The sequence below is a fragment of the Ochotona princeps genome, chromosome 14 (assembly GCF_030435755.1).
Source record: "Ochotona princeps isolate mOchPri1 chromosome 14, mOchPri1.hap1, whole genome shotgun sequence".
Taxonomy (NCBI): domain Eukaryota; kingdom Metazoa; phylum Chordata; class Mammalia; order Lagomorpha; family Ochotonidae; genus Ochotona; species Ochotona princeps.
Genome location: NC_080845.1, coordinates 7,151,584 through 7,175,319, shown reverse-complemented (window position 1 = coordinate 7,175,319; position 23,736 = coordinate 7,151,584). Strand labels below are relative to the sequence as shown.

General features: G+C 58.3%; 3 protein-coding genes across 5 annotated transcripts in view; 1 reads left to right on the top strand and 2 right to left on the bottom strand.

Moving 5' to 3' along the window:
* Positions 1-45: 45 nt before the first annotated feature.
* On the bottom strand, positions 46-2,143 carry RPL35 (ribosomal protein L35). The gene is made up of 4 exons (XM_012929358.2): positions 2,120-2,143; positions 1,658-1,794; positions 1,255-1,336; positions 46-237 (listed from the first exon to the last, which is right to left on the bottom strand). Exons 1-4 carry the CDS (start codon positions 2,120-2,122, stop codon positions 88-90), a joined length of 372 nt encoding a protein of 123 aa, XP_012784812.1. The 5' UTR covers positions 2,123-2,143; the 3' UTR covers positions 46-87.
* A 2,151-nt stretch (positions 2,144-4,294) lies between these two features.
* ARPC5L (actin related protein 2/3 complex subunit 5 like) lies at positions 4,295-9,710 on the top strand. Its single transcript, XM_058672570.1, has 4 exons — positions 4,295-4,594; positions 7,867-7,938; positions 8,443-8,619; positions 9,188-9,710. Exons 1-4 carry the CDS (start codon positions 4,445-4,447, stop codon positions 9,248-9,250), a joined length of 462 nt encoding a protein of 153 aa, XP_058528553.1. The 5' UTR covers positions 4,295-4,444; the 3' UTR covers positions 9,251-9,710.
* A 2,218-nt stretch (positions 9,711-11,928) lies between these two features.
* GOLGA1 (golgin A1) overlaps positions 11,929-23,736 on the bottom strand; it is a 42,792-nt gene continuing 30,984 nt past the window's right edge. For 2 of the 3 annotated variants that reach the window (XM_058672562.1, XM_058672563.1), the window contains 8 exons: positions 21,207-21,296; positions 20,630-20,732; positions 20,406-20,527; positions 19,959-20,102; positions 14,094-14,153; positions 13,467-13,637; positions 12,986-13,072; positions 11,929-12,694 (listed from right to left, as the gene is read on the bottom strand). In XM_058672562.1, coding sequence (XP_058528545.1) covers positions 12,614-12,694; positions 12,986-13,072; positions 13,467-13,637; positions 14,094-14,153; positions 19,959-20,102; positions 20,406-20,527; positions 20,630-20,732; positions 21,207-21,296 — 858 coding nt within the window. In that variant the 3' untranslated portion in view covers positions 11,929-12,613. The remainder of the gene's footprint in view (positions 12,695-12,985; positions 13,073-13,466; positions 13,638-14,093; positions 14,154-19,958; positions 20,103-20,405; positions 20,528-20,629; positions 20,733-21,206; positions 21,297-23,736) is intronic. The other variant, XR_009246628.1, reaches the window with a different exon arrangement.

Below are 23,736 nucleotides of genomic sequence, written 5' to 3'. Positions count from 1 at the left end.
CACCTCTCCAGCCCAGGCAGGAAGACAGGAAACCATTCCCAAAAGTTTTGTGTTTTGGGTTTATTGTGTTGCCACGGCTGGCCGGGCTCAGGCCTTGACCGCGTACTTGCGCAGTGGGTACAGCCGCTCTTTCCGCTGCTGCTTCTTGGTCTTGAGGTTCTCCTCGTGCTTGTTGAGGCGGCGGCGCATGGCGCGCGTCTTCTTGGGCCGCAGGTCCAGAGGCTTGTACTTCTTGCCCTGGGAGACAGTGGGGTGAGTGCAGGACCAGGACTCAACTGTCACCCCGAGGGGCCACCAGCCAGCGGAGAGCACCCCTTGGTCATATCCCAGGAAGGCTGTGGTGGGATGCACCCCACTCCTGACTCAGTGTAGGATCCTCGGATACAGCCATCTGCAGGGCCGGGCAGCCATGCCACCCCAGAGGCTCCCCTTCCTGCTGGAGGCCCTAACTGCAAGAGCCACTGGCTCCTGTCCTGGCCCTCCTACCCCATCCTTGCTCTTATGCCAGATGGGTGGTCACAATGGCAGACCGGGTTCTTCGTGCCCCAAACCCCTGCCAAGCTTTGGAGGGCATTTGGACGGCAGGTCAGTGTCCCCACTGTCCGTCCTCCGTTTCATGTCCACCACCCCCTGCAGCCCTTAGCCCCAGGTGGCTGCTGAAAGGAACACCTGGCCTTCACTGTAAGCACACTGGGCTCCAAACCACGCGTGTGGGGGAAGGCAAGTCCCGACCGCCAACACCTCCTGGAGCTGAGCCTGCGTGGGGAAGAACGGCCCCTTCCCGGCCAGGATGGCTTTGGGTGGCCATGAGGTGACTAGCACCAGTCCCAAGTGATCTGCGTGGACCTGGCTCTTGCAGCCCAAAGACGGAAGAGCTGGCCTGAGACTCCAGCCAAGGAACCCACTTGGGACAGCAGCATCTACCCGCACCCTGGATGCCTGACCGACCAACAACAAAATGACTCTATAATAAAGCAATGTGTGTGTGCACTGCCACCCCATCACACTGACATCAGAGAATGGGCAGCAGCACCCAGGGCTGAGGGGCGGGGGGGCTCAGTACCACCCCAAACACTCAGATCCAAGGTCCAGCAACACAGGGACCTAGGAGGCTCTGGGAAACCTCATCTCTCTCAACCTTGTGGTCCTCCTCTGAGGGATCCCAACTTCAGCTCTGTTGCCTGCAGCGCTCATGGGGGGCACCCCAAGGACCAGCCCCCGCGAGGGCAGGAGGCCACCTGCAAGCAGGCTCACCTTGTAGAACTTCCTGAGGTTTTCTTTCTGGGTCTGGTTGATGACCGTGAGCACCCGGGCGATGGACTTGCGGACAACGCGGCTGGAGGAGAGAGGGCAGTGAGCGAGGTGGCCTCACGACAGGCCACGGGGAGGGACCCAGGCCAGCCGGTGGCCACCTCAGGGGGACGGGCAGGCGACAGGCCACGAGAGGAGGCGGCCCAGGCAGGGTGCACCCGGCAGGAGGCCGGCCTCTGCAGCTCGGGGGGTGAAGTCCAGCGAGCTGGAGGCCTGGGAGAAAACCCCCGAGCTAGGCAGGCGGGCCACCATGTGGCTGCAGACGGGCTCCCAGCACGCGGGCAGGGGCATGGGGTTGGGGGGCGGGCTCCCTGCAAGCTCCCACCACGTCCCCCCACCATCTCACATCTTGGACAGCTTGGACGCCGCGCCGCCGGTGACCTTGGCGACGCGCAGCTGCGACAGCTCCACTTTGAGGTCGTCCAGCTGCTTCAGCAGCTCCTCCTTCTTCTTGCCGCGCAGGTCCCGAGCCTTGATCTTGGCCTGCGGGCGACACAAGGGTCCGGCTTGCACGGCTCCCGGCCTCGCCGCCAGGCCAGGCCCCCCGCACCGTCCCGGGAGAACCCCGCCGGGGCTCGGAGGACCGACTGTCCCGAGTCGGCACACACCGGCCAGATGCACGCCGCGGCCGCGCGCCTCCGAGTCGGACGGCGCAGAGAGAAAGGCGGGCTGCGGGGCTCCAAGGCCTCGCTGCGCCGCTGCTCTCGGCCCGACTGCGAGATGAGTCCCCGAGGCTCACCCTGGGTCCCCTCACGGAAGCCCCCAGCCCTCACGGAGCTCGGATGAAGCCGGATGCCCTCGCGCTCACCATGACTGTCTCCGCCGCCGCCGCTCCGAGGGAAAGAGAGAGACAAGGACCAAGCTCGGCAACTACTTCCGGGTGGCGGCAGGACGCGGCCAATGGCGACGCGATTCAGGAATTTCGGCTCCGCCCTTTCCGCTCTGACGTAGGAGGGGCGACTAGGGTCGGCGGTGCTGCGACTCCTGAGGGTTGGGAGAAGGCTGTTGGTGCCCGCATCTCGGCCCCCTCGGAGCCGGGTCTCCCTCGCAGCCGGGGGTCTCGGCCCCTTCACAGCCGGGGCCGCGTCAGGGTCGGGGTGCCGGCCCTCTCAGCCGGAGCTCACACAGCCTGAGCGGCGCTACTGGGGGAAAAGAAGAGATGGTTCTGGAATGGAAGTGCAGCAGCATGGGTTTTGCCGGCCTGTTTCCCAGCTGTTTACCCTGCTGTTAGAGTGCATGGTTTGCATCTCTGTGAAGGGCTGCTGACGCCCTCTTACACTCTACATGGGACCCAACAGCAGGTGCTGCGGGCTCTGCCCTCCACGCTGGCACCTGCTGGCACCTAGGCCAGGGCTGTCCCCTCAGTTGAGTCCGCCTCTTCCTTGCTGACCGGAGCTCTGCGCCCACGCCGCTCTGCTGCAGTGGCACCTGGCTGTAGAATAGGCCGGGCCTGTGCTCGGCTCCCACCCTTGGCAGAATTCTGGCCTTGTTCAGTGTCTCTCTGGACCGCTGCCAAGGGCACGTGTGGCTTCATCGGCCTCCTTAGCGCCTGGCCACCCATGACTGGAAGGGGCAGCACGGAGGCTCACCAGCTTAAACCTACTAGAGTCCCGGCAGCCCCACTTCCCATCCAGCTTCCTGCCTGTGACCTGGGAAAGCAGTCGAGGACAGCCCAAGACCTTGGGACCCTGCACCTATGTGGGAGACCTGGAAGAGGTCCCTGGCTCCTGGCTTTGGATTGGCTCAGTTCCGGCCATTGTAGTCACTAGGGGAGGAAACCAGTACATGGAGGATCTCCATCTCTGTAAATCTTCCTTTCCAATAAGTAAATCTGAGAAGTCCTTGATCACAAAGCGAAGTGTTTCATGGCATTTCTTCGGATGCAGTTTTTTTCTTGTCTGTAGGACAGGCATTTCCAGCCCAGAGGGACACATTTCCACTGTCAGGTGGCTTTCTGGGGTCCCAAAATGTCACAAGTCTGGAGCTGAAACACAGGAGAGCTTTACCTTTTTTCAGGACCCCAAGGTTTCTACCCACATGTATTTCTCACTGTGGGTGTCTGTGTTTTTAGCACTTAAATTAGGTTGCCTCCTAGTGTGGAGAAGCAATTGTGTGTGTGTGTGTGTACACATATACATGTAAAAGTGTGGGGGACAAAGAGGGGGTTGGGAAAAGTGAGTGTGTTTCTATCTCCTGGCTCACTCCCAGGTGGCAGCCTGGGTTGCGGTAGAAGTGGCTGTCAGGAACTCCACCTAGGGCTCTAATGTGGGTGACTTGAGCTGCCACCTGTGGCCTCCAGGGTGCGTGTTAGCAGGACCTGGGAGCACAGCCTGGGCAAAACACCAGGTCTTGGCAGTATTTTCTAATGTGTAGACACAGTTCCAAAGCTATGAAAACAAAGTATATTTGGGTCCCAGCGCGGTAACCTAGCAGCTAAAGTCCTTGCCTGGAACATGCTGTGATCCCACATGGATGTAAATTCCAATCCCAGAGGCCCCACTTCCCATCCAGCTCCCTGCTTGTGGCCTGGGAAAGCAGTCGAGGACGGCCCAAAGCCTTGGGACCCTGCACCCGTGTGGGAGACCTGGAAGAGGATCCTGGCTCCTGGCTTTGGATCAGTTCAGCTCTGGCCATTGTGGCCACCTGGGGAGTGAACCATTGGACAGAAGATCTTCCTCTGTCTCTCCTCTCTGTATATCTGACTTTCAAAAAAAAAAACCCAGCATATTTGAAACACCAAGTTTTATTAAAAGATCCACTTTAGCCCAAGACGAAGAAGCTCTTAGGCAGCAGCCCTGGCATCCCAGGGGCCCCAGGCACCGTCGCTCACCGTAGTGAGCGCCCCGGCACATCGGGGTAGTGAAGCCCGGAGCAGGATGCTCACGAGGTTGGAGCATCCACACCCCGAGAGCGGCCCGAAGTCGGGGGTCGCCAGGAGGAGCCCACCACCCCCGACCCACTAGGCTCCGCCCTGCAGGTGCACTTCCGGCTCCGGCGCGGGCCGGAAGCGGGCGGAGGAGGCGGAGGCGGTGCCGGCGGCCGCTTCCCGCCCCCGAGCCGGAGCGGAGCCGGAGCGGAGCGGACCGAGGTCGGGCCGGGAGCGGAGCCCGCCGAGCGGCGCCCAGCTCCCGCCATGGCCCGGAACACTCTGTCTTCGCGCTTCCGCAGGGTGGATATCGATGAGTTTGACGAGAACAAATTCGTGGACGAGCAAGAGGAGGCGGCGGCGGCGGCGGGAGAGCCAGGCCCCGACCCAAACGAGGTGGACGGGCTCCTGCGGCAATATCCTTCGCCGGTGCTGCGGCCTGGGCTCCCCCTTGGGCTCCCCGTCCCCCGGCCCGGGGCCGCCTCAGGCTGGCCTCAACGGCCTCCCCAGCCGGTCGCTCCCGGTCCCGGGCTCCTCGGTTCTCCCCACGCGGCCCTGGATCGTGGTGGACGGGCTCAGGGCGGCCCCGGGTGGCCCCCGCTCCCTCACCCCCTTGCCGCCGGACTGGCCCTTCTCCGGGCACCCCTGATTCCTGCCTCCTGCTCTTGGAGCAAGTCGGGCCGTCCTGGGGCTTGGGTGGCGGGAGCGGCTGGGGTGTCCCAGCTCTGAGGAATGGAGCAGTGAGGGCAGCCGGGGCCCGGACCCAGCCGGCTGGCCTTTTGGGGCCCCTGGGCAGCCCTCCGTGGGAATCGGAAAGACCCAGCATGCAGTGAAGGCTGAGGTGGTACGTCTGCCTGGGGCCTTGGACCTTGAGGGCCTGCGCCCCGCGCCCCAGGAGCTTGTGGCCTGCGGCTGGTGCAGGAAGCAGGGCGGGGAAAGAGCTGAGAGAAGGCAGGCAGGTGTCAAAGCCGTGGCCCACGGCTGCACAGGAGTGGTCTGCGGCGGCGGTGAACGGGCATTGAGAACTGGTTAAAAATAGAGGTGACTGTCCCAGCCTGCTTGGTCCCTTAACCGTTGGGGCGCAGGAAGCTGACTTATTCTCACAGGAAGGATTTGTCTTTATTCAAACGGGGTTACAGGAAGCGTGCTCCCCTCCCCCTCGTGGGCCGGGCGGGGGCAGGGTGTACAGTAGATGCCCCCGGGTCAGCCAGTTGACTCAGCTGTGTTACGGCTTCCTCGGTGGGGGACAGGAGCGGGTTTATCAAGGTGGAGATCCAAACTTGTATTTCTTGCCCTAGCAGGATGACCTTGCTTAGTCTAGGTGAGATGGGGCTGGGCAGGTCTCCCAGGAGGGAGGGCGGGTGTGTGGAGCTTGGTGCTGAGAGGGGCTGCAGGGTCAGGTGTGTGGCCCAGGGCCCTCTGTCACCCCACAGAGAGAGAACGAGGCTGGGACCAGGGCCGCCCTGGTCCCCTGGCTGCAGGGACTTGAAGGTCATGTTGTGGCCAGCATTCTGCCTGCCTGGCAGTGCTTGGGGGCGTGGGTCTAGCAGGTGCAGGTGTGCTAGGGTTGGGGTGGGGAAAGGAGTGCGTGTGGCATGGTTGTGGAGGGAAGCCAGGGAGTGGGAAGAACACGGGCTGGACATGCGCAGACCTGGTCTGCACCGGCTCCTGCACGTGACCTTGCCTAGGTCACACACCCTCTCGCCGCCTCTGTGACAAGGGAGCTAGCCAGTGCGTCTCCTGCGTTCCGCAGCAGCAGCAGCAGCAGCAGCGCAGAGCAACCTCGGCATCCCTGGGGCCTCAGACACCTGCAGCACCAGTCAGGCAGCGTGGCAGCGAGGGACAGTGGGGAGAGTTGGAAGGTCAGCTGGACCACTTGGCTTTGCAACCCTTGTAGGGACCTCGCTGTCCTGGGCCTCTCTTTGGTGGGCCTGGCTGTGAAGGTGGGCTGGCGGGATGTGAGAGATGATGTGTGGGAACACCTGGCCTGGCCACAAGGCCTGCAGAGGTTTCCAAGTTTCAGTTCCTGTTCCTCCTCCGTGAAGCAGCTTTGGGGCCTCCTGTGGAGGATGGTGATTGGGGCTGATTTTGTACCCCGAAATCTGGGCAGACTTGGAGAACATGATTGTCACTGCCCTGGAAGTGCTACTGATGTCTGGTGGCTTGAAGCCAGGGCTGTTCTAATCCTCCTCCTACGGGAAGGACAGAACTTACCCCAGGACCTTCTGGTCTAAAATGTATGGGCCAGCACCACAGGGCAGGGAGTGAAGCTACTTGGGATGCTGGCGTCCTGGGTCCGAGCGCCAGTTTGTGTCCTGGCAGTTCTGCTTGTGCTCAAGCTCCTCGCTGATGTGCAGGGAGAGGCAGTGGGCTGTCATCCATGCAGCTGGGTCTCTGGGCCTGGGAGAGCAGGACAGAGCTCCCTCCAGCCTCACCCGCTCCCGACTGTTGGGGTCTTTGGGGGAGGGAAGCAGCAGATGGATGCACTGTCTCTCTCCCCTGTCTTCAAGAGAAATGATAAAATGTTAGTGCCATGGTTGAGAAAGTTCTAGAGACCATGGATGGAGCAGGGGTCTTTGCAAGGGCTGAAGCCTACAGATGCAGAGGCCAGCTTCCTGGGCGATATGCTTGTAGGGTGCCCCCCTGCTGCCCCCAGCGCCCCTGCAGGCCTTGCCTCTGCCCGCACTCAGACCGGTGACTTGGCTTGCCAATTGTGCCAGGTTTGTGTGGGGAGCACGTGAGCCAGCATTGCTGCTTAAGCCTCTGGGCTCTGCTTGTTGTTTTGGGGACACCACCTGAGAAGAAGAGGTTGAGGTTATTGGGGGCGATGGTGAACTGACCATGGTTTGGCCGGGTTGCTGACCAGATGCCTGGAGGGAAGCTGGGGACATAGCCCTGGACACAGCCCCAGCCCCACTGAGGTGGCGCCCGCCGTAGAAAAGCCAGGAGGCTCAGGCCGCCCTGGGCTCTGTCCCACGTGGCCAGACACCTGAGTGGGCCCTGCCGTCCTTGTTCTATTTTTGAAGCTTTTGGCTGAAGGCAGTGTTTCACATGAGGAAATGAAAGTCGGGCTGATGTCATTCAGTTTAAAATAGGTGTCACCATTGGGGACCTAACCCAGATTGTCATCTTTTCTTGCATGCTGGGTCTTCAGAAGTTGGCCCAGAATGTGGCAGCGGGATTGCTAAGTGGAGGTTTGGGGCTGGGGTGGAGGGGTCACCCTGCTGGCCAAGGGCCCCCTCACATTAGAGTCCCTCCTGGTGGCAGTCAGGCCTCCCTGACCAAGGGGGTCTTGGCAAATAGAAGTGGGTGCTTTTTGGGTCTTTCCTGTTGTCCTGAGGCACAGCAGCATGACCTGTCAGGGCGTCCCCACCTGTACCTTCGTGCCTTCTGGTGTCTCCCTTCTCATGTGAAAAGATATGAATGGCCTGCAGCTGCCTCTGTGCTGGCAAGGGAGTCCTGAGTGCTACAGGTCCCCCCCTTCCTGGGATGGGGAGCAGGGCTTAGGGGGCACCAGGTGGTTGGCTGAGTGCATCTCTGTCGCCCCCCTCCACGGCTCAGGCAGCGCCAGGAAGTAAAGCAGCAGCAGGGACAAGATCCCGACCGACTGCTCTTGAGCTGTCCTGAGTTTGTGCTGAGCACGTGGTCGGCCCCTTGGCCTAGCGGACCTTAACTGACAGTGATGCACAGGGGACATGCTCCGGGCCTTCCACGCCGCCTTGCGGAACTCTCCCGTCAACACCAAGAATCAGGCTGTGAAGGTAAATGGGTGGAGTGGGGGCTGCTCAGGGCCGTGGACAGCCCAGTGTTAGTTCCATCGGCCTCAGTGGTGGGTGCGCAGGGTGGGCTCCACAGGGACCCCAGGACCTGGCAGGCAAGGAGGCAGCCCAGCCCTGGCTGAGGAGCCATGCAGACACCCCCTGCCCTGGGGAGCCTTTGGTGTGTGGTCAGAGCTGGTGGAGTGGTTGGGAAGGTTGCACTTGTACTGGGGTGTCTGTACTACGTTCCTTCCTTGAAAGAGGGCTGCCTCCTCCAGGTGGGCCTCAGCACTTACGACAGGGCTGGGACTGGGGGTGGAAACAGGTTGAGGGCCTGGCTGATGCTCACACCTGCCTCGCGAAAGGAGTGGAGTAACTTAGTGGTCCCAGTGATGAGCCGTGTTGTGGGATTCCAGCGCAGAGAGGTTGAACTTGAAATGGGCCACGCCTCCGCGGGGTATGGGTGCTGGCCTGTGGCTCTGGGCCCATCCTCTGTCTCGTCTGTAGGAGCGAGCCCAGGGCGTGGTGCTGAAGGTGCTCACCAACTTCAAGAGCAGCGAGATGGAGCAGGCTGTGCAGTCTCTGGACCGCAACGGGGTGGACCTGCTTATGAAGTACATCTATAAAGGCTTCGAGAAGCCCACAGAGAACAGCAGTGCTGTGCTGCTCCAGTGGCATGAGAAGGTGTGTGCCCGCAGTGTCGCCATCCCTCCAGGAAGCACCTGGGCAGGCTCTGCTCCAGGGCATCGCCTTGGTAGCCATGGTCAGCACCAGGCGGGACAGGGGACAAGGTGTGGTACAGCAGGAGGAACACTGGCTAGCTGTGGCACTCTTGACCTTGGTGGGAGATTTTGCTGGCCAGGTTGGGATCCCAGGAGCCTGGGCCTGGCCTTACCAGGCAGGAGCAGGCACTGGGTAGACACCTGGACAGTCACCGAGCGAAGGCTGTGCCCCTTCACCTGGGTGCGTCCCTTGTCATTCCTGCATACCGCTGAGTGCCCCTGCCCCACCCTCTGGGCAGCTCAGTGCTGCCTTGTCCCAGGGCCTGTCTCCTTGGCCAGCCAGTCCTGGAGGCTGTGGGCTGGGCTGTGGTGGCAGCCTGGGGGCCATGGGGGTGGGGGCCTGGGTCCTTAGCCCTTTAAAGCCACTATGCCAAGGACAGGGGTGTGTTGATGTGCTGGCAGTCGGGGTGTGCGTGGGCCCAAGGTCGCCCTCCTCTCACGTGCCCACCTGCCCTCTTTCTGCTCCACAGGCCTTAGCAGTAGGAGGACTAGGCTCCATTATTCGAGTCCTGACAGCAAGAAAGACTGTTTAAAAATAGACTCAGTACCTTGAGAAGACTTGGCTGCCCAGGCCGGCGAAGTGGGGACTGAGCGCAGACCGTCTTCCTAAGGAACACCCGACTCTGCCGGTTGAGGACACGTAGCCACCGAGATGTCTTTCGTTTTTGAGGTGGAGGGAGAAGTTGTGTTGCCCACATTCTTTGCAGGATCTGATCGCCTATGCCTTTGTCTACAGTGACGCAGAACGGACATCACGGCGCGCGGAGTGGCTGGCAGCACTGGGCAGGCGGCCCTGTGGGCACAGCCTGTTGGGACGGGGGAGGGGTGGCTTGGACAGGTGCAGGTCTTTGTGGGCTGTGGGAGGAGGGAGAGCTTGTGCGGTCAAGTGGAGAAGCCCCGAGGGTCTGTATGGCCACCTGTCCTGTGGCCCAGAGGCCCTCGGGTTCCTTGTAAAGTGCCTGCTGCGTCAATAAAGCTCTTGGCTTCTTAGTATCCGTACGGTGCTGGGTCTCATGTATGTGTTAGGCGGGACACGATGGGAACAGGTGAGTCTGGCTGTTCCAGAAGCCCCACATGGGAGGAGCAGACACCCATGTGTCTGTCCTCATCCAGCTGCCCCCAGCGAGCAGGGTGTGGCCGCTTGCAGGCCTTCCTGCTGCAGCACTGTGGCCAGCTACAGCCACAGGCTGCTGCCCAGCGGCATTTTGCTGAGTATTTACTGTTTTTCATAGCTTTAATGTTTACGATTTCAGAGCTTATTTAATAAAGCACCAGGCATTTAATAATTGATCAAGACTTTCAAAGTCTTGGGTTGGTGTGACTGTGGATGGCCTCAGGCTCCTGGGTTTGCTGTGGGCAGGAGCACTCTCCCCACACAGCAGCTGAATTGTTTTCTTAATATTTTTTTGAGAGAGGAAGAGAGGCAGTTCAGAGTGAGCTCCTGTTTGCTGGTTCACTTCCCACATGCCCGCAGTGGCCCCAGTGGAACCAAGAGCTCAGCCCAGGTCTTGGCTGGGAGTGGCAAGGACCCAGCACTCTGGTCACGCAGGGTATGTGTTCGTGGGCAGTGAGAACTGCTGGCCGAGCTGGGATCCACCCCAAGAACAGGGAAGGAGTGGCTGACATGGGAGCCAGCAAAGGTAATAGGCGGTAGACAAGAATGCACACTGGTGGGCCTGGTGCCGTGGCCTAGTGGCTAAAGTCCTTGCCTTGAATGCGCCTGCACCTGTGTGGGAGACACGGAAGATTCCTGGCTTCGGATCGGCGCAGCACCGGCCGTTGCGGCTGCTTGGGGAGTGAACCATGGGACGGAAGATCTTCCTCTCTGTCTCTCCTCTTCTCTGTATATCTGACTTTGTAATAAAAATAAATAAATCTTAAAAAAAAAAAATGCACATTGGTGTCCCACCAACTCCAACAGTGTGCTCTGTGAGGGGCAGAGCTGCCTCCAAACATGCTATTCAAGGTCATGGCCACATTTGCTTCGGGGTCCTGATGCTCTTCGGCCCTATAGGCGCTTAGGACCCACTCTGGGCAAACCAGAGCACCATGGTCCTGCCCCTCGCCCAGCCCCTCCATGGGTCACTGGGACTCCTGGGAGGGTGGGACGAGGCTGAGACAAGGACAAAGTGCTAAGACACACACTGTCAAGTGAAAGCCACACGGTTGCAGAGCTTTGATCCAAAAGTGTATTGCACCACAAAAGAGTTTCCTATAGCAGTTTTGGGGATATAGTCAGTCCTATGTACAACACAGGGATCAAGAGCCAGCGTTCAATAAGGGCTGCGTGTGCGGCCTTTATACAAGTCACAGGACGCTTTACACAAGCCAAAGTGCATCAGTCACTTAGAAAGTCTACTCCATTCTTCCTCTTAAAGCTGAGGGAAATTCCACATGCAGGAGGGGACCCTGAATCCAAGCGAGCGCCTCCTCCCTCCCTAAGCAAATACACTCAGGGACACCCTGGGCCAGAACTGCTGGGGGTGGGCTAGAGGAGTCCTGGGCAGGTGGGCCAGCTTCCACACGAGCCTCACCCTCCCAGGCCTAGGCACATGTGTGCGGCTGCCAGTACCTCATGGCCGAAGGGATCCTGTCCCCTGTCCCCAGCAGGTAAATGGAAAATAGCCCTGTGGAGGCCCCAGCAGGAGGCAGGTGACCTGAGGGGGCAGGGCAAAGGGTGCTGGGAAGCCTTGGCGCAGGCCTAGGTCCGTCCAGGCTGGCTGCTCAGAGGGACAGCTCTAAGGGCTGTCCCTGTCTGTGCACACACTGGGGCTCTGACCCTAAGCATAACACACACCACTGTCCATCATGGACACTGACCTAAGTGGAGCTCCAGCCACTCTGGTTTCTGTGTAAGCACAGGCCTGCCTCACCCGGAGCAAGGGTGTGTCCTTGTAGGAACAAACCCAGGCTCTTCCGGGCCACCAGGGTCACCAGGGCTGCGGCTGTGCTGGCAAGGGCAGCGGCTGTGGACCGGGAGCAGGTGGCATGTAAAAGACCATGGGCAGGAGGAGGGAGGACATGGCTGGGGCGATTGTCTGTCAAGGGTGGTGACCCTTGGCCAGGGACAGGGCTCGGGGTCCCAGCAAAGGCCATGGGGTACTAGCGGGACCACGGGGACAGGAATCCCAATGTCAAATGATTTCCCCTGGATGCCGATTCCTTGAAGGACTTCAGTCAAGTGGATGTTCTGAGACAGAAGACATGTCGATAACAGCAAAGAGCTAAAATCGTTTACCAGCAACCCATCTGGGACAGTTAAGTTCATTCCAAAGGCAACTGAGTGTATTTGGTGCTACACCTGGGGCCTGGACACACTGGCTGGTTCTTGCAGTGAAATGGAGACGCCATCAGAAAGCTGCATCTTCCACCAGTGCCTGTTGCGAGCTGGGAGGCTGGAGGTCTTCCCGAGAGGGCTCCAGCCACCTGCCCTGACTCCTCTGTGCCCACACCTCTGAGTGGAGAGGGCTCTGCCCAGCCACCAGCCTGGGACAGGGGCTGGGCACCAGGCGCAGGTGTCCACAGCGAGACATCGCCCTGGGTGGTCTTCGCCTCCAGCATCCTCTTCAGACGTGAGAATCACCATGGGACAACGACCACCACCACCACCTGCTAGGAGCCTGTGCTGTGACTCCACGTGCTAAGGTTTAAGTAGAGGGTTCGGGTGCAGGCGGGGTGCCGGCTGGGCCCCTCACGCCAGGTGAGTGACACAGGAACAGCTCCCTGCCGAGGTGCTGTCAGCCTGCAGGGAAGCGGGCCTTGAGTCTTGTAAACACCGTTCAGATGCTTGTACAAAATACTGCGGTTACAGGGATTAAAAACCCACCCGCACCAACATGCCAGAGATCTTCTCACAGAAGCAGCGTCCCCCACGGAGCTCCGTCCCAGCGGTCCCCCTAGGACCATGGTATTCGAGGGCTGGAGATGGAGGGCCGGATGCTGCCCTTGGGGGCTGGTTTGGACCCAAACCATGACATCTGCATGGGAAACAGAACAGGTGCCTGAGAGGGGAAGGCCTCAGGCAGGGGCAGAGGCAGCCCCCCGCACACCCACCAGCCTGTGACGGAGCCCTTCCCTTCTGTCCTGGCTGTGGGCACAGCACTGCCATGAAGACGGCAAGGCCAAGAGCCCTAGTATGGGAGGGGAATGACAGACAAGACAGGTGACAAGGGGCTGCTGAGCAAGGGCTGCTAGGTGCCCAGGTGAGCCACTGGCATGCCTGGCATGGGTGGTGGCCCTGCAAGGCTGCACAGCATGGAGAACGCTACCTTGTACTCCAGGGTCTCTCTCAGCATGTTCTCTTCCTCCGGGGAAAAGTTCAGCAGGACTGACACAGCTTTGATGAGATGGAAAGCCTGAAAGAAGTTCATGTTTGCTGCCAGGGGCCTGGGAGGAGTGAGGGTGGAGGGAGTATGTGTTGGAGGGCAGGGGAATTGGGGCTAGGTGGCCACATTTCTTGTTCCTCATTAGCAAGAAGCAGGAGGTGGGCAAGCTTCGGGTCTTTTGAGGTCGGACAGTGTCCACAGCTCCTTCCCCCAAGTTGGGATCAGCAGGGTTGGGAGAGGGCAGGTGCCAGCGTGCCGGGCGGGTGGGCCAGGGAGCTGATGCCCAGCTCTGCCTCACCCGCCTGTGACCCAGCAGGAGAAAGGGACGCGTGTGCAATTGGTTGGAAGGGGAGAGGCAGGAGGAAGGGGGCGGGGAACCATGCAGGTGCGAATTGCCCAGCTGGGCTCAGGACAGCCCCTTTACCTCGGACTCCCGACAAGACATGAATTTTAAGACCACGTGCTTAAGGTACTCGAAGTTGATCTCGCGTGTGTCGCTGAGGTCCGTATGATTGCTAACCGATGGCGCCATCTGCGGCAGCTCAGGGCCAGGCTTCTCCCGGACATCAAAAAGCTCACTGTCAGGTCTGATTTTCTGGAAAGCAAACCCAACCACCACAGGGAAAAGATACTACGTTACAACTTTCAAAATCGGCTGAACTCCCCATGGGGACCCACCTGCCCCCTCCTCCTCCCCAAGCCAGCCCAGCGGGGAGCAAGCAGGCTCTGGCTGGGAAGCAAGGCCAGAGCCCAGCAGAGGGAGTGAGGTCAGTGGGGACTCAGTGAGGCACGGCCCCAGCGCAGTAAACACCCTAGCCTGGAGCAGAGGGCACTGCTCTGGTCTGTGAGGAGGTGAACTCTCTCCTGGAGGGAACCCAACTCTCAGGGGATGCAGGCTCAGAGGGCAGGCATGTGCCCGGGCTCACACAGCCCTTCTCAGAGGCAAGTTCCTGCTGTGGGCAGCATCACACAGGTGGACACCTAACTTGCCAGAGACCCCCAGGATTGGCTAGAAGCAGGGACCGATGGGATCCGGTGCCCAGGCACTCACCAGCTCCCTCTGCAGGGTCTTCTTCAGCTCCAGCATTCTCTGCTGCATCTGCTTTATGGTCTGCGACAAAGCACCCCCCATCCCCAGGAAAAACCCATGTGGACATGTCCGTGCACATGGCTCTGCCCTCAAAGGCCCATGTTCAGCCCCTATGGCCAAGGCTGTGTGCCTGCTGGTGCTGAGCTGCCCTCTTCCCCTAGCAACCCAGGTGGCCAGCACTCTGTCACATTCCCTCCCAGGGCTGCCGCTGGCCCCTCCAGGCTCAGTGCTTGGGCCAGCTTCCTGGGCTGGCCCTGCAGGTAACACTGCCGCAGCTGCGCAGTACAGGATCTCTGGTCCATCATGGTGGGGTGCAAGAGCTTGCATCCCCAGGAAGAGGGTCAGGCCAGACCTTGCAGTTCTCACCGTGTCTCTCCTGAAATACTGCAGGCACAGGCAAGGCTTACTTTATTTTTTATTTTTTTATTGGAAAGGCGGGTATACAGAGAAGAGGAGAGACAGAGAGGAAGGTCTTCCGTCCGATGATTCACTCCCTAAGTGACCGCAACGGCTGGAGCTGAGCCCATCCGAAGCCAGGAGCCAGGAATTTCTTCCAGGCCTCCCACGCGGGTACAGGGTCCCAAGTCTTTGGGCCGTCTTTGACTGCTTTCCCAGGCCACAAGAGGGAACTGGATTAGAACCAGTGCCCATATGGGATCCCAGCTCGTTCAAGATGAGGATTTTAGCCGCTAGGCCACCACATCAGGCCCAAGGCTTACTTTTAAAATTTATTTACTTGAAAGTGAAAGGCAAAATGACTTGAGAGGGAGATACCTAGAGAAATTCCATCCACTGGTCCACTCCCCAATGGCCACAACAGCCAGGCCTGGCCCAGGTCAAAGCCATGAGCCTGGAGCTCCATCCGAGTCTTCTCCATGGGTGGCAGGGGCCAGGCACCCGGAGCTGTCATCTGCTGCTTCCCGGCCACAGCACTTCTTTTTTTTTTTTTTTTTTTTTAAAGATTTTTTATTATTACTGAAAAGCCGGATATACAGAGAGGAGGAGAGACAGAGAGGAAGATCTTCCATCCGATGTTTCACTCCCCAAGTGAGCCGCAACGGGCCGGTACGCGCCAAACCGATGCCGGGACCAGGAACCTCTTCCAGGTCTCCCACGCGGGTGCAGTGTCCCAAAGCATTGGGCCGTCCTCTCCTGCTTTCCCAGGCCACAAGCAGGGAGCTGGATGGGAAGCAGGGCCTTAGGGATTAGAACCGGCGCCCATATGGGATCCCGGGGCTTTCAAGGCGAGGACTTTAGCCGCTAGGCCACGCCGCCGGGCCCTGGCCACAGCACTTCTTCAGAACAGTGTCAAAGATCATGGGTCTTCTGCACAAACCCACCAAATGCTGGGTTGTAAAGGGACATTGTGACCACAGAAGGTCAGCACAGGATTACAACTGATAATAATATTTGTATGAAAACAGAGTGGGTACCAATCATATGGCTACATGGATATCACCTGTATGAGAACAGCTGAGTGGACAGCATGTGAGGACTCTTGGGGGAATATACAAAACAGAGTTTCAAACAAGAGTATAGAAACAGTTGATGGGTTCTGTTGATAAGCTCAACACCTCCTCCCTTATCCTATATACCTGAGGCCTTTCGACCATGAGAGTCCACCGGTGTTAGTATGGGCTCCATGCACCAAGTCCCTCAAGTCCCTCGTTGCGGGACAGTAACACTGGATTTTTCTTTTTCTCTTTTAGAAAATTTATTTGGGGCCTGGCGCGATAGTGTAATGGTTAAGGTCCTTGCCTTGCACGTGCCGGGATCCCATATGGGTGCTGGTTCTAATCCCGGCAGCTCCACTTCCCATCCAGCTCCCTGCTTGTGGCCTGGGAAAGCAGTGGAGGATGGCCCAAATCCTTGGGACCCTGCACCCGTGTGGGAGACCCAGAAAGAAGTTCCTGACTCCTGGCTTCAGATCGGCGCAGCACCGGTCATTGCAGCTGCTTGGGGAGTGAACCATCGGATGGAAGATCTTGCTCTGTCTCTCCTCTTCTCTGTATATATCTGACTATGTAATAAAAATAAATAAATCTTAAAAAAAAACCAGAAAATTTATTTGAAAGGCAAGTGACAAAGAGGGAAAGAGTGCTTCCATGCGCTAGCTTACTGCCCAACGGGTGCAGCTGCTGGGGCCGGGCCGGGGGAAGCCAGCAGCTAGAACTCTATGCTGGTCTCGCACATGGGTGGCTGGAGCCTAAGCACTTAGGTCATCTTCCACTGCCGCCTGGGCACATCAGCAGGACACTGGACTGGAAGCTGCGCCACAATACCAGCCCCCTTTCACTTCACTCTTAACAAGCGAGTTAAGTTAGTATTACAGGCCTAAGTGTCATTTACTGCAGGTTTCACCATCTGCTAGACTACAGGACACTGTTTTCCCAATTCAAACATTTATAATATAATTACCAATTTGAACTCAAACTTTCTCCAGGGGGTGCTGTTTGGGGCAGCAGAGAGGACGCTGCCCGAGATGCCCCCAGCCTGTGGCAGAGTGCCTGGCTTTCCCATGCCCCTCCTGGTCCCACCTTCACCATCCTGTCCATGCAAGCCTGGGGCGCATCAGGTGCTGAGGGTCCCTGCCACCCACACTGGAGACCTGGACCGAGTCCCAGCAATGCTGTGGATATTCACGAAGTAAACCAGCAATGGGGAACTGTCACTGCCTCTCAATTCAAAAGAAATTGGAAGTTCTCCGCAAGTCTCACAACTTTCAATACCAAAATGAGTGCCACCTGTATACTTCCAATCCATCTCTACATTCTTACAATGAGAGGCTAGAATCCTCAAAACTTTTTACTTGTTAGTTTTCAAGGATTTCTAAAGTTTTCTTAATTGTTATTTTAACATAACAGTTAATCCTAGGTCTTACGAATTTTCATTCTTACTTATTTTATAAAGAATTACTTATATATTTAAAAGACAGAGACAGTGACCTTCCATGCACTGGTCTACTCCCCAAATGGCCACAATGGCCAGGGCTGGCCGAGCCAAAGCCCTGAGCCGGGGACTCCAGCTGGGTCTCCTCTGTGGGAGGCAGGGGCCCCGAGCACTTGGGCCATCTGCTGCTGCTTTTCCAGGCTCATTAGCAGGGAGCTGGATCAGAAGTGCACTGGCTGGCACTTGACCTAGCTCCCAAATGGGATCCCAATGTTGAAGGGGTCCACTTCACTGGCCCTGATTTTCATTTTCAGGCTTAGCTGGAACAGGCTTCACTTCCTCAGGAAATGTACACTCACTTATTGTGGGGAAGGACGCCGCAGGCACCCGAGGACCTTGGAATGTTCCTGGCCTCTGTCTTTCTGGGCAATCCTGGAGACCTGCAGAGAGGCCACCATCTTCTCTTGGCTGACTGTGAGGCTAAAGCGCTCCCTAAAGGTGGGATTACTGTTTCCTGTGACTCTCCTCAGCTTTTGATGTTAATCCTGTGAACACTTCTCAATTTCTGGTGAGGTGCCAGGACAAAGCAATTTCAGCTCCTGGAGGTCAGCACTGTGGCACAGTAGAGTAAACCTCAGCCTGCAGTGCTGACATCCTAAGATGGGTAATGGTTCAAGTGCCAGCTACTCCATTTCTGATCCAGCTCCCTGTTAATGTGCCTGGGAAAGCAGTGAAAGGTATCCCAAGTTCTTGGGTTCCTGTACCTGCATGAGAGAACTGGAAGAAGCTCCTGATTCCTGGTTTCAGCCTGGTCCAACTCTGGCTGTTACAGCCATTTGGGAAGTGAACCAGCAGAAGGAAGATTCTCTTTCTTTCTCTCTTTCTGTAAATCTACCTTTCAAGTAAAATAAGTAAATCTTTAAAAGCAATTACAACTCTCAATAGGGAAGAGTGAATTTCAGAGCACGGAGCCGACCAGAAGGTGCAAACAGAAGAGAAGCAAGAGGAGCGGTGAAGAAGCAGCTGAGCAGTGAGGATTCTGTGAGGCAGGGCAGGGGTGCTGACAAAGCCATACTGTGAGGAAGGAGGGGCAGTCAGGACGACTCTTCCCCACAGAGCAGGTGCAAAGGTCCTGAGGCGGGAGGCGCTGCACCGAGAGGTCAAGCCAATGTGGCTGTCTGGAGTGAGAAGGCTGCTGAAGAACAGGATGACGCCACACTCCACAGGCCGCTGCAAGGACCATGGTGACAGAGGAGCAAGGGGCAGCAGAGGTTCAAGGCCATCCTTGAGAGAAGTGAGGAGGAGTAGGCTAGGCAGTGGTGATGAGGCAGCGGCCTGTGGCTGCAGCCTGAAGGCAGAGCCAAAAGGGCCTGCTCCTGATCTGGACCTGCAGGTAGAACCACGGGCTGAGGAGGCCAGGGCTCACGGAGGACAGTCAGGCATGGCAGCCGCAGAGTGGCTGTGCGACTGCTGACCCCGAGGCACGGCTTTCGGGGTGCAGGCCTTAGAGATCTACACTCAAGAGGCAGCGTGGACAGAGGGAAGGCTAGGGTCTGCTGGGCCATCTGGGCTGCAGACAGGTGGAAGGGGGACAGCAGCGCAGGGCATGGGTGACAACACCATGACAGCAGTGCAATTTGAGGTCAAAGCTGGCTAGCCCGAGTGCTTCTTAACAAAGAAAAGAGGAGCTGCAACTGCAGTGTAGTGGGTAAAGTTGCCACCTGTGACACCACAGCATCCCACATGGGCACCAGTGTGTGTCCTGGCCGCTTCTGCTCTGTTGCAGCTCTCTGCCTGAGGCCGTGGAACCCTGTACCTGTGTGGGAGACCTGGAAGCTCCTGGCTTCAACCTGGCCCTCCTCCAAGTGTGGGGCCGTGTGCAGTGAAATGGCATGTTTCTGCCTCTCCTTTTCCCTGCCTTTCAAATAAAAAGAAAATGAATCTCAACAGGAAAAAAAAAGAAGCCAGTAAGCCTGGAAGCCATGATGGTGGGCAGAGCAGGAAGACCCTGAATGTGGCAGGACTGCAGAGCAGGCGGGCCCTGCACTGGGCACAGCAGTCCTGGGGCTACCGGCCAGAGGGTCCATGCCTCCTCCAGCCACGCTGGGGTGATGTCACTGCAGCTGAGGCAGGGCCAGGAGTTTGGGAAAGGAGACGGGCCAGGCGACTGAGGCTGCGCAGCAGGTGAGGGAGTCTAAGCTGGCCAAGCAGTGCAGGCAAGCTCCGTGCACAGGGAGGACAGTGGCCCCCCAGGCAGGAGACACATGAGATTCCCCCATAGGCATGACTCAATGCAAGCCTTCAGGAAACAAGCTGGGCTGCTCAGCTTAGAGGGGAAAGCAAGGCAGCCACTTCCGCCACGGCCAGGAGCATGGGGGTGGTGGGGAGGAGGGGTCTCGGCTTTGGGAATATGTTCTGTTTCACATCTGTGCCTGGTTTTTGGCTGATTCATGGAGCTATGTTTGTTTTGAACACATTTCTGTGTGTATTCTGTACTTTGCAGTGAGAGACATGGAGTTTTTGTTTTCTTTAACAATACACAGTTTCTGGCCAGAGCACTAAGCCACCAGCACAGGAAGCTGTGTGACGGGGTGGCCCCGAGGGGACTGGGGTGAGCCCGCAGTGGTGTCACTGACCCCACCCACAACACCACATGCTGGACCGAGAGTAACACCCCCTCCTCTCCCACCAAACATACCTTCAAACCAGAAGCAGCAAGGGGTGCCGAGGGTGCGTGACCCCAGAACCATGTACTGCGCAGGCTGGAGCCCCAGATGGTATGTCAGGTGGGCAGCGGAAGACAGTGTACAAAGGAAGATGGAAGCCCTTCTGACTAAAGAAGTTCCAGAGGGCACCAAGGAAGCCCTCTCAAGGTGGCTGATATTACAGGCCGGAACCGAGAGGGGTAACGACTGCTAAGGTCAAGGGCGTCCTTACCTTGTTCTTCTCGGTCAGCTGCTGCTCCAAGTCCTGCTTCTCCTTCTGTAACTTCCCTAGCTCCAGAGCCCCCAGCTCACCATTTGGCACTCCGCCTGCAGCTGGAAGCTGGTACACAGGATCTTGCGTGGTCTTTGAGCTCACCTGCAGGGTAGGGGCGGCTAGTTAAGAGCTGAGCCACATGCGTGTGCCACACCTCTCACAGGTGTGGCCTGGTGAGTGGCGCCAGGCAGCCGGTGCCTCCTGGAGAAGGCCAAGCCAGCGCCTGCCTGAGGGTCAGTCAGCTTCCCACGTAATGTCTGTGCGCCTGAGGTGCTTTCCACTCATGTGGGCGGGTGTGGCTGTGTACAAGGGCTTTCAGGCTTCGCAGCCTCCTGGCCAGCCAAGGACCCACAGGCTCCTCCCAGTGGCCACTGTCCTGGGGCCGCGCTGGTGGTGGGGACTTACGTGCAGCGTGCCGGGCAGCCTCAGCAGGTCCTCCTGGGCCGCGGCTTCTACTGCCCGCAGGCCCCTCAGCACCTCCAACTCACTCTGCAACTGGCGCAGCTGCAGCAGAGCTGACTCGTGACCTGACATGGGCACAGGGCAGGGGCGCTGCATGAGCCGGGCCTGCGGACAGTGAGGGGCCGCATGGGACAGGCCCGCTGGCTTGGCCAGAGCTGACTCCTCACCTTTCTCTAGCTCCACAAACTCCCGCTCCTTCTGCAGAAGCACCTGGGATGTTTCCCGCAGACTCTGTTCCTTCTCTTCCATTGCAGCTGTCAGGCTGGCGGCCTGGCAGGTGGTGTAAAAGGGTCTGTGGCCACAGGGGTCCCTCCTCCCCGGAAGCTCTGTCTGACGGTCACTCAGGGACCCGAGAGCCGCTGGGAAGGCCGCCAGTCAAGGCAGCCCTGCTCCTGTCTGTGTGCTCACGTTCCTTCTCTTCTCACTGTCCCCTGGCCATCAGCCAGCCAGCCAGGGCCAGGCCATTCTGCCCAGGCCTGCCCCACACTGTCATGATGGTCACTTCCAATTCCTGAGCACCTGTCATGGGCCCACACCAGGTGAGTGCTTGAGACATCCTCACTCAGTGTCCTCTGTGAAAGGTGTGACTATGTGGCTGCCTTTTCCCAGACGGGGATCCCAGTGCAGCCCCTGCTCCGCAGAAGGGGCCGCCCCACAGGCCCCTGGGGGAAGAGGCTGCTTTTCCCAGCAGTGAAGCCTCGCCCCTTTGGCCCCCAGCCCAGCATGACATGGGGGCCCACCTACCTGTTGCTGAAATTCCTCCCTTTGCTTCCTCACCTCCTCTAGGGCTTGGGCCATGGCCACACTCACAATTTCTCTTTGGCTCCATTCTTCCTAGAACCCAGAAAAGAGGCAGGAGAGTGAATTCCACAGCAGGGCATGTCCCTGAGCTGCAACCTGTGCAGCCCTGCAGGGTCAGAGATGTCGGGGCTGCCTGCCTCCTGCGAGCCACATGCCTCCCTCTGGAGCTGTCTAGGCAGACAAGTGCATTCGCTTCCCAGCAAAGGGCACATGGTGGAGGGTCAGTCTCCTGTGGGCACCCTGGCCAGTACCCAGGCCCAGGTGATGGAGCTCATCAAACTGGTTTTATAAAGCCAGAACAGGGACCCTGCACAGTAGCTTAGCAGCTAAAGTCCTCGCCTTGAACACGCTAGGATCCCATATGGGCACCAGTTCTAATCCCAGCAGCCCTGCTTCCCATCCAGCTCCCTGCTTGTGGCCTGGGAAAGCAGTTGAAGACGGCCCAAAGCCTTGGGACCCTGCACTCATGTGGGAGACCTGGGGGAAATTCCTGGCTCCTAGCCATGAATCAGCTCAGCTCCGGCCATTGTGGCTGCTTGGGGAGTGAATCAACAGACGGAAGATCTTGCTGTCTCTCCTCCTCTCTGTATATCTGACTTTGCAATTAAAATAAAGAAAAGAAAAAAGCAAGCACAGGTCGAGGAGACTTAGAACTGAGTACAAAGGGCATGGCGCAGGGCAGCTGGGTCACAGGGAACAATCCTGCGTGCTGACCGACTTTTTATAGGGCAGAATGTCACTAGTTCATGGGAATCAGTTTGTCTCACAGGAGAGAAGTGTGGCTCTGAGAAGTTCAGTCATTTGCTCAAAATCCTGGAGCTACAGTTAGGAATCAGCCAGCACCTTTGGACATTAGGGCCCCAACCCTAGGCCTTTCCAACCAACAGGCAGAGTGGCTGCTGGCTGCTCCAGGGGAAGCCCCGGGGAGTGTGGTGAGACACGCTGCTCCCCACCACAGGCTCACTACCCTGCTCCTGGCTCTGCTCTCAACTTCCACATGGCCTGCAGGGCTGTCAACCAGGAAACCCTGATTCTGTGGCATGGGACTTAGACCCGGTCAATCACAGTATCTCATCTTTTTTGCTGTTGTTAAAGGTTATTTTTCCTTTAAAAATTTGGTTTTTTTAAAAGATTTATTTTTTATTTTTTTTATTACAAAGTCAGATCTACAGAGAGGAGGAGAGACAGAGAGGAAGATCTTCCGTCCGATGATTCACTCCCCAAGTGAGCCGCAACGGGCTGGTGCTGTGCCGATCCGAAGCCGGGAACCAGGAACCTCTTCCAGGTCTCCCACGCGGGTGCAGGGTCCCAAAGCTTTGGGCCGTCCTCGACTGCTTTCCCAGGCCACAAGCAGGGAACTGGATGGGAAGTGGAGCTGCCAGGATTAGAACCGGTGCCCATATGGGATCCCGGCATGTTCAAGGCGAGGACTTTAGCCACTAGGCCATGCAGCTGGGCCCGGACAGAGAGATGCTGCCTTCACTGGTACATCCCCCTAATGACTGCAATGGCCAGAGCTGGGCTGGTCCACTGGCAGCAGTCAGGGGTTTCTTTGGGTTGCCCACGTTGGTGCAGGGGCCCGAGCACTTGGGCCCTCCCCTGCTGCCTTTCCAGGCCATTAACAGGAAGCCTGATCAGAAGAGGAGCCTCCAGGACTAGAACTGGCACTCATATGGGATACCAGCATCACAGAAGGCATCATGGGATCCCGGCACGTGCAAGGTGAGGACTTTAACCATTACGCTATCGCGCCGGACCCGACTAGCTAATCTTTAAGTTGATCTTGGTATGGCCCATGAATGATGCTATAACTACACGAGGTAGCCTGACACTGTAATCTATGCTGAGCCCATCAGCTTGTTGAGCTGCAGCTAAGTAGAAGCACCTTGCCTGGAGGCTGCAAGCTGGGGAATGCTGGGCAGTGTCTACCCAGTCTGCAGGGACAGGGAGAGCAAGGATGCCCCCTGGGTTAGCTGAACAGCAATGCAGGCAGAGGGAAGACCAGCCAAGGGCCCCAGTTCCAGTCCTGCTGGTCCTGCTGGTTATGGGAGTCGCTCACCTCTTTCTGGGCAGTTCACTCTCCCTTTCCACCTAAGCCAGACCCCGTGCGGGCGGTGGGGCACTGAGCCTCGGGCAGGTGATACACCTGCTCCAGGTGGCCACCTCAGAAGCCTGGAGGAGGGACCTGGGACACTGCAGATAACAGCCCGCCAGGGGCTCTCCACACTCCCAACCACAGCTGGATACATGAAGAGAAAAGCTTCACGCTCCATGGAGAAGGGTTCTAATTCCAGTGGCCCCGCTTTGTATCCAGCTCCCTGCTTGTGACCTGGGAAAGTAGTCGAGGATGGCCCGAAGCCTTGGCCCGGCGCCCCCACATGGGAGACCAGGATGAGGCTCAACTTCAGCTGTCGTAGCCAGCCAACGAGGGGGTGGGCCTTCCACACCTGCATGTCACATCCCCGGCCCCCCA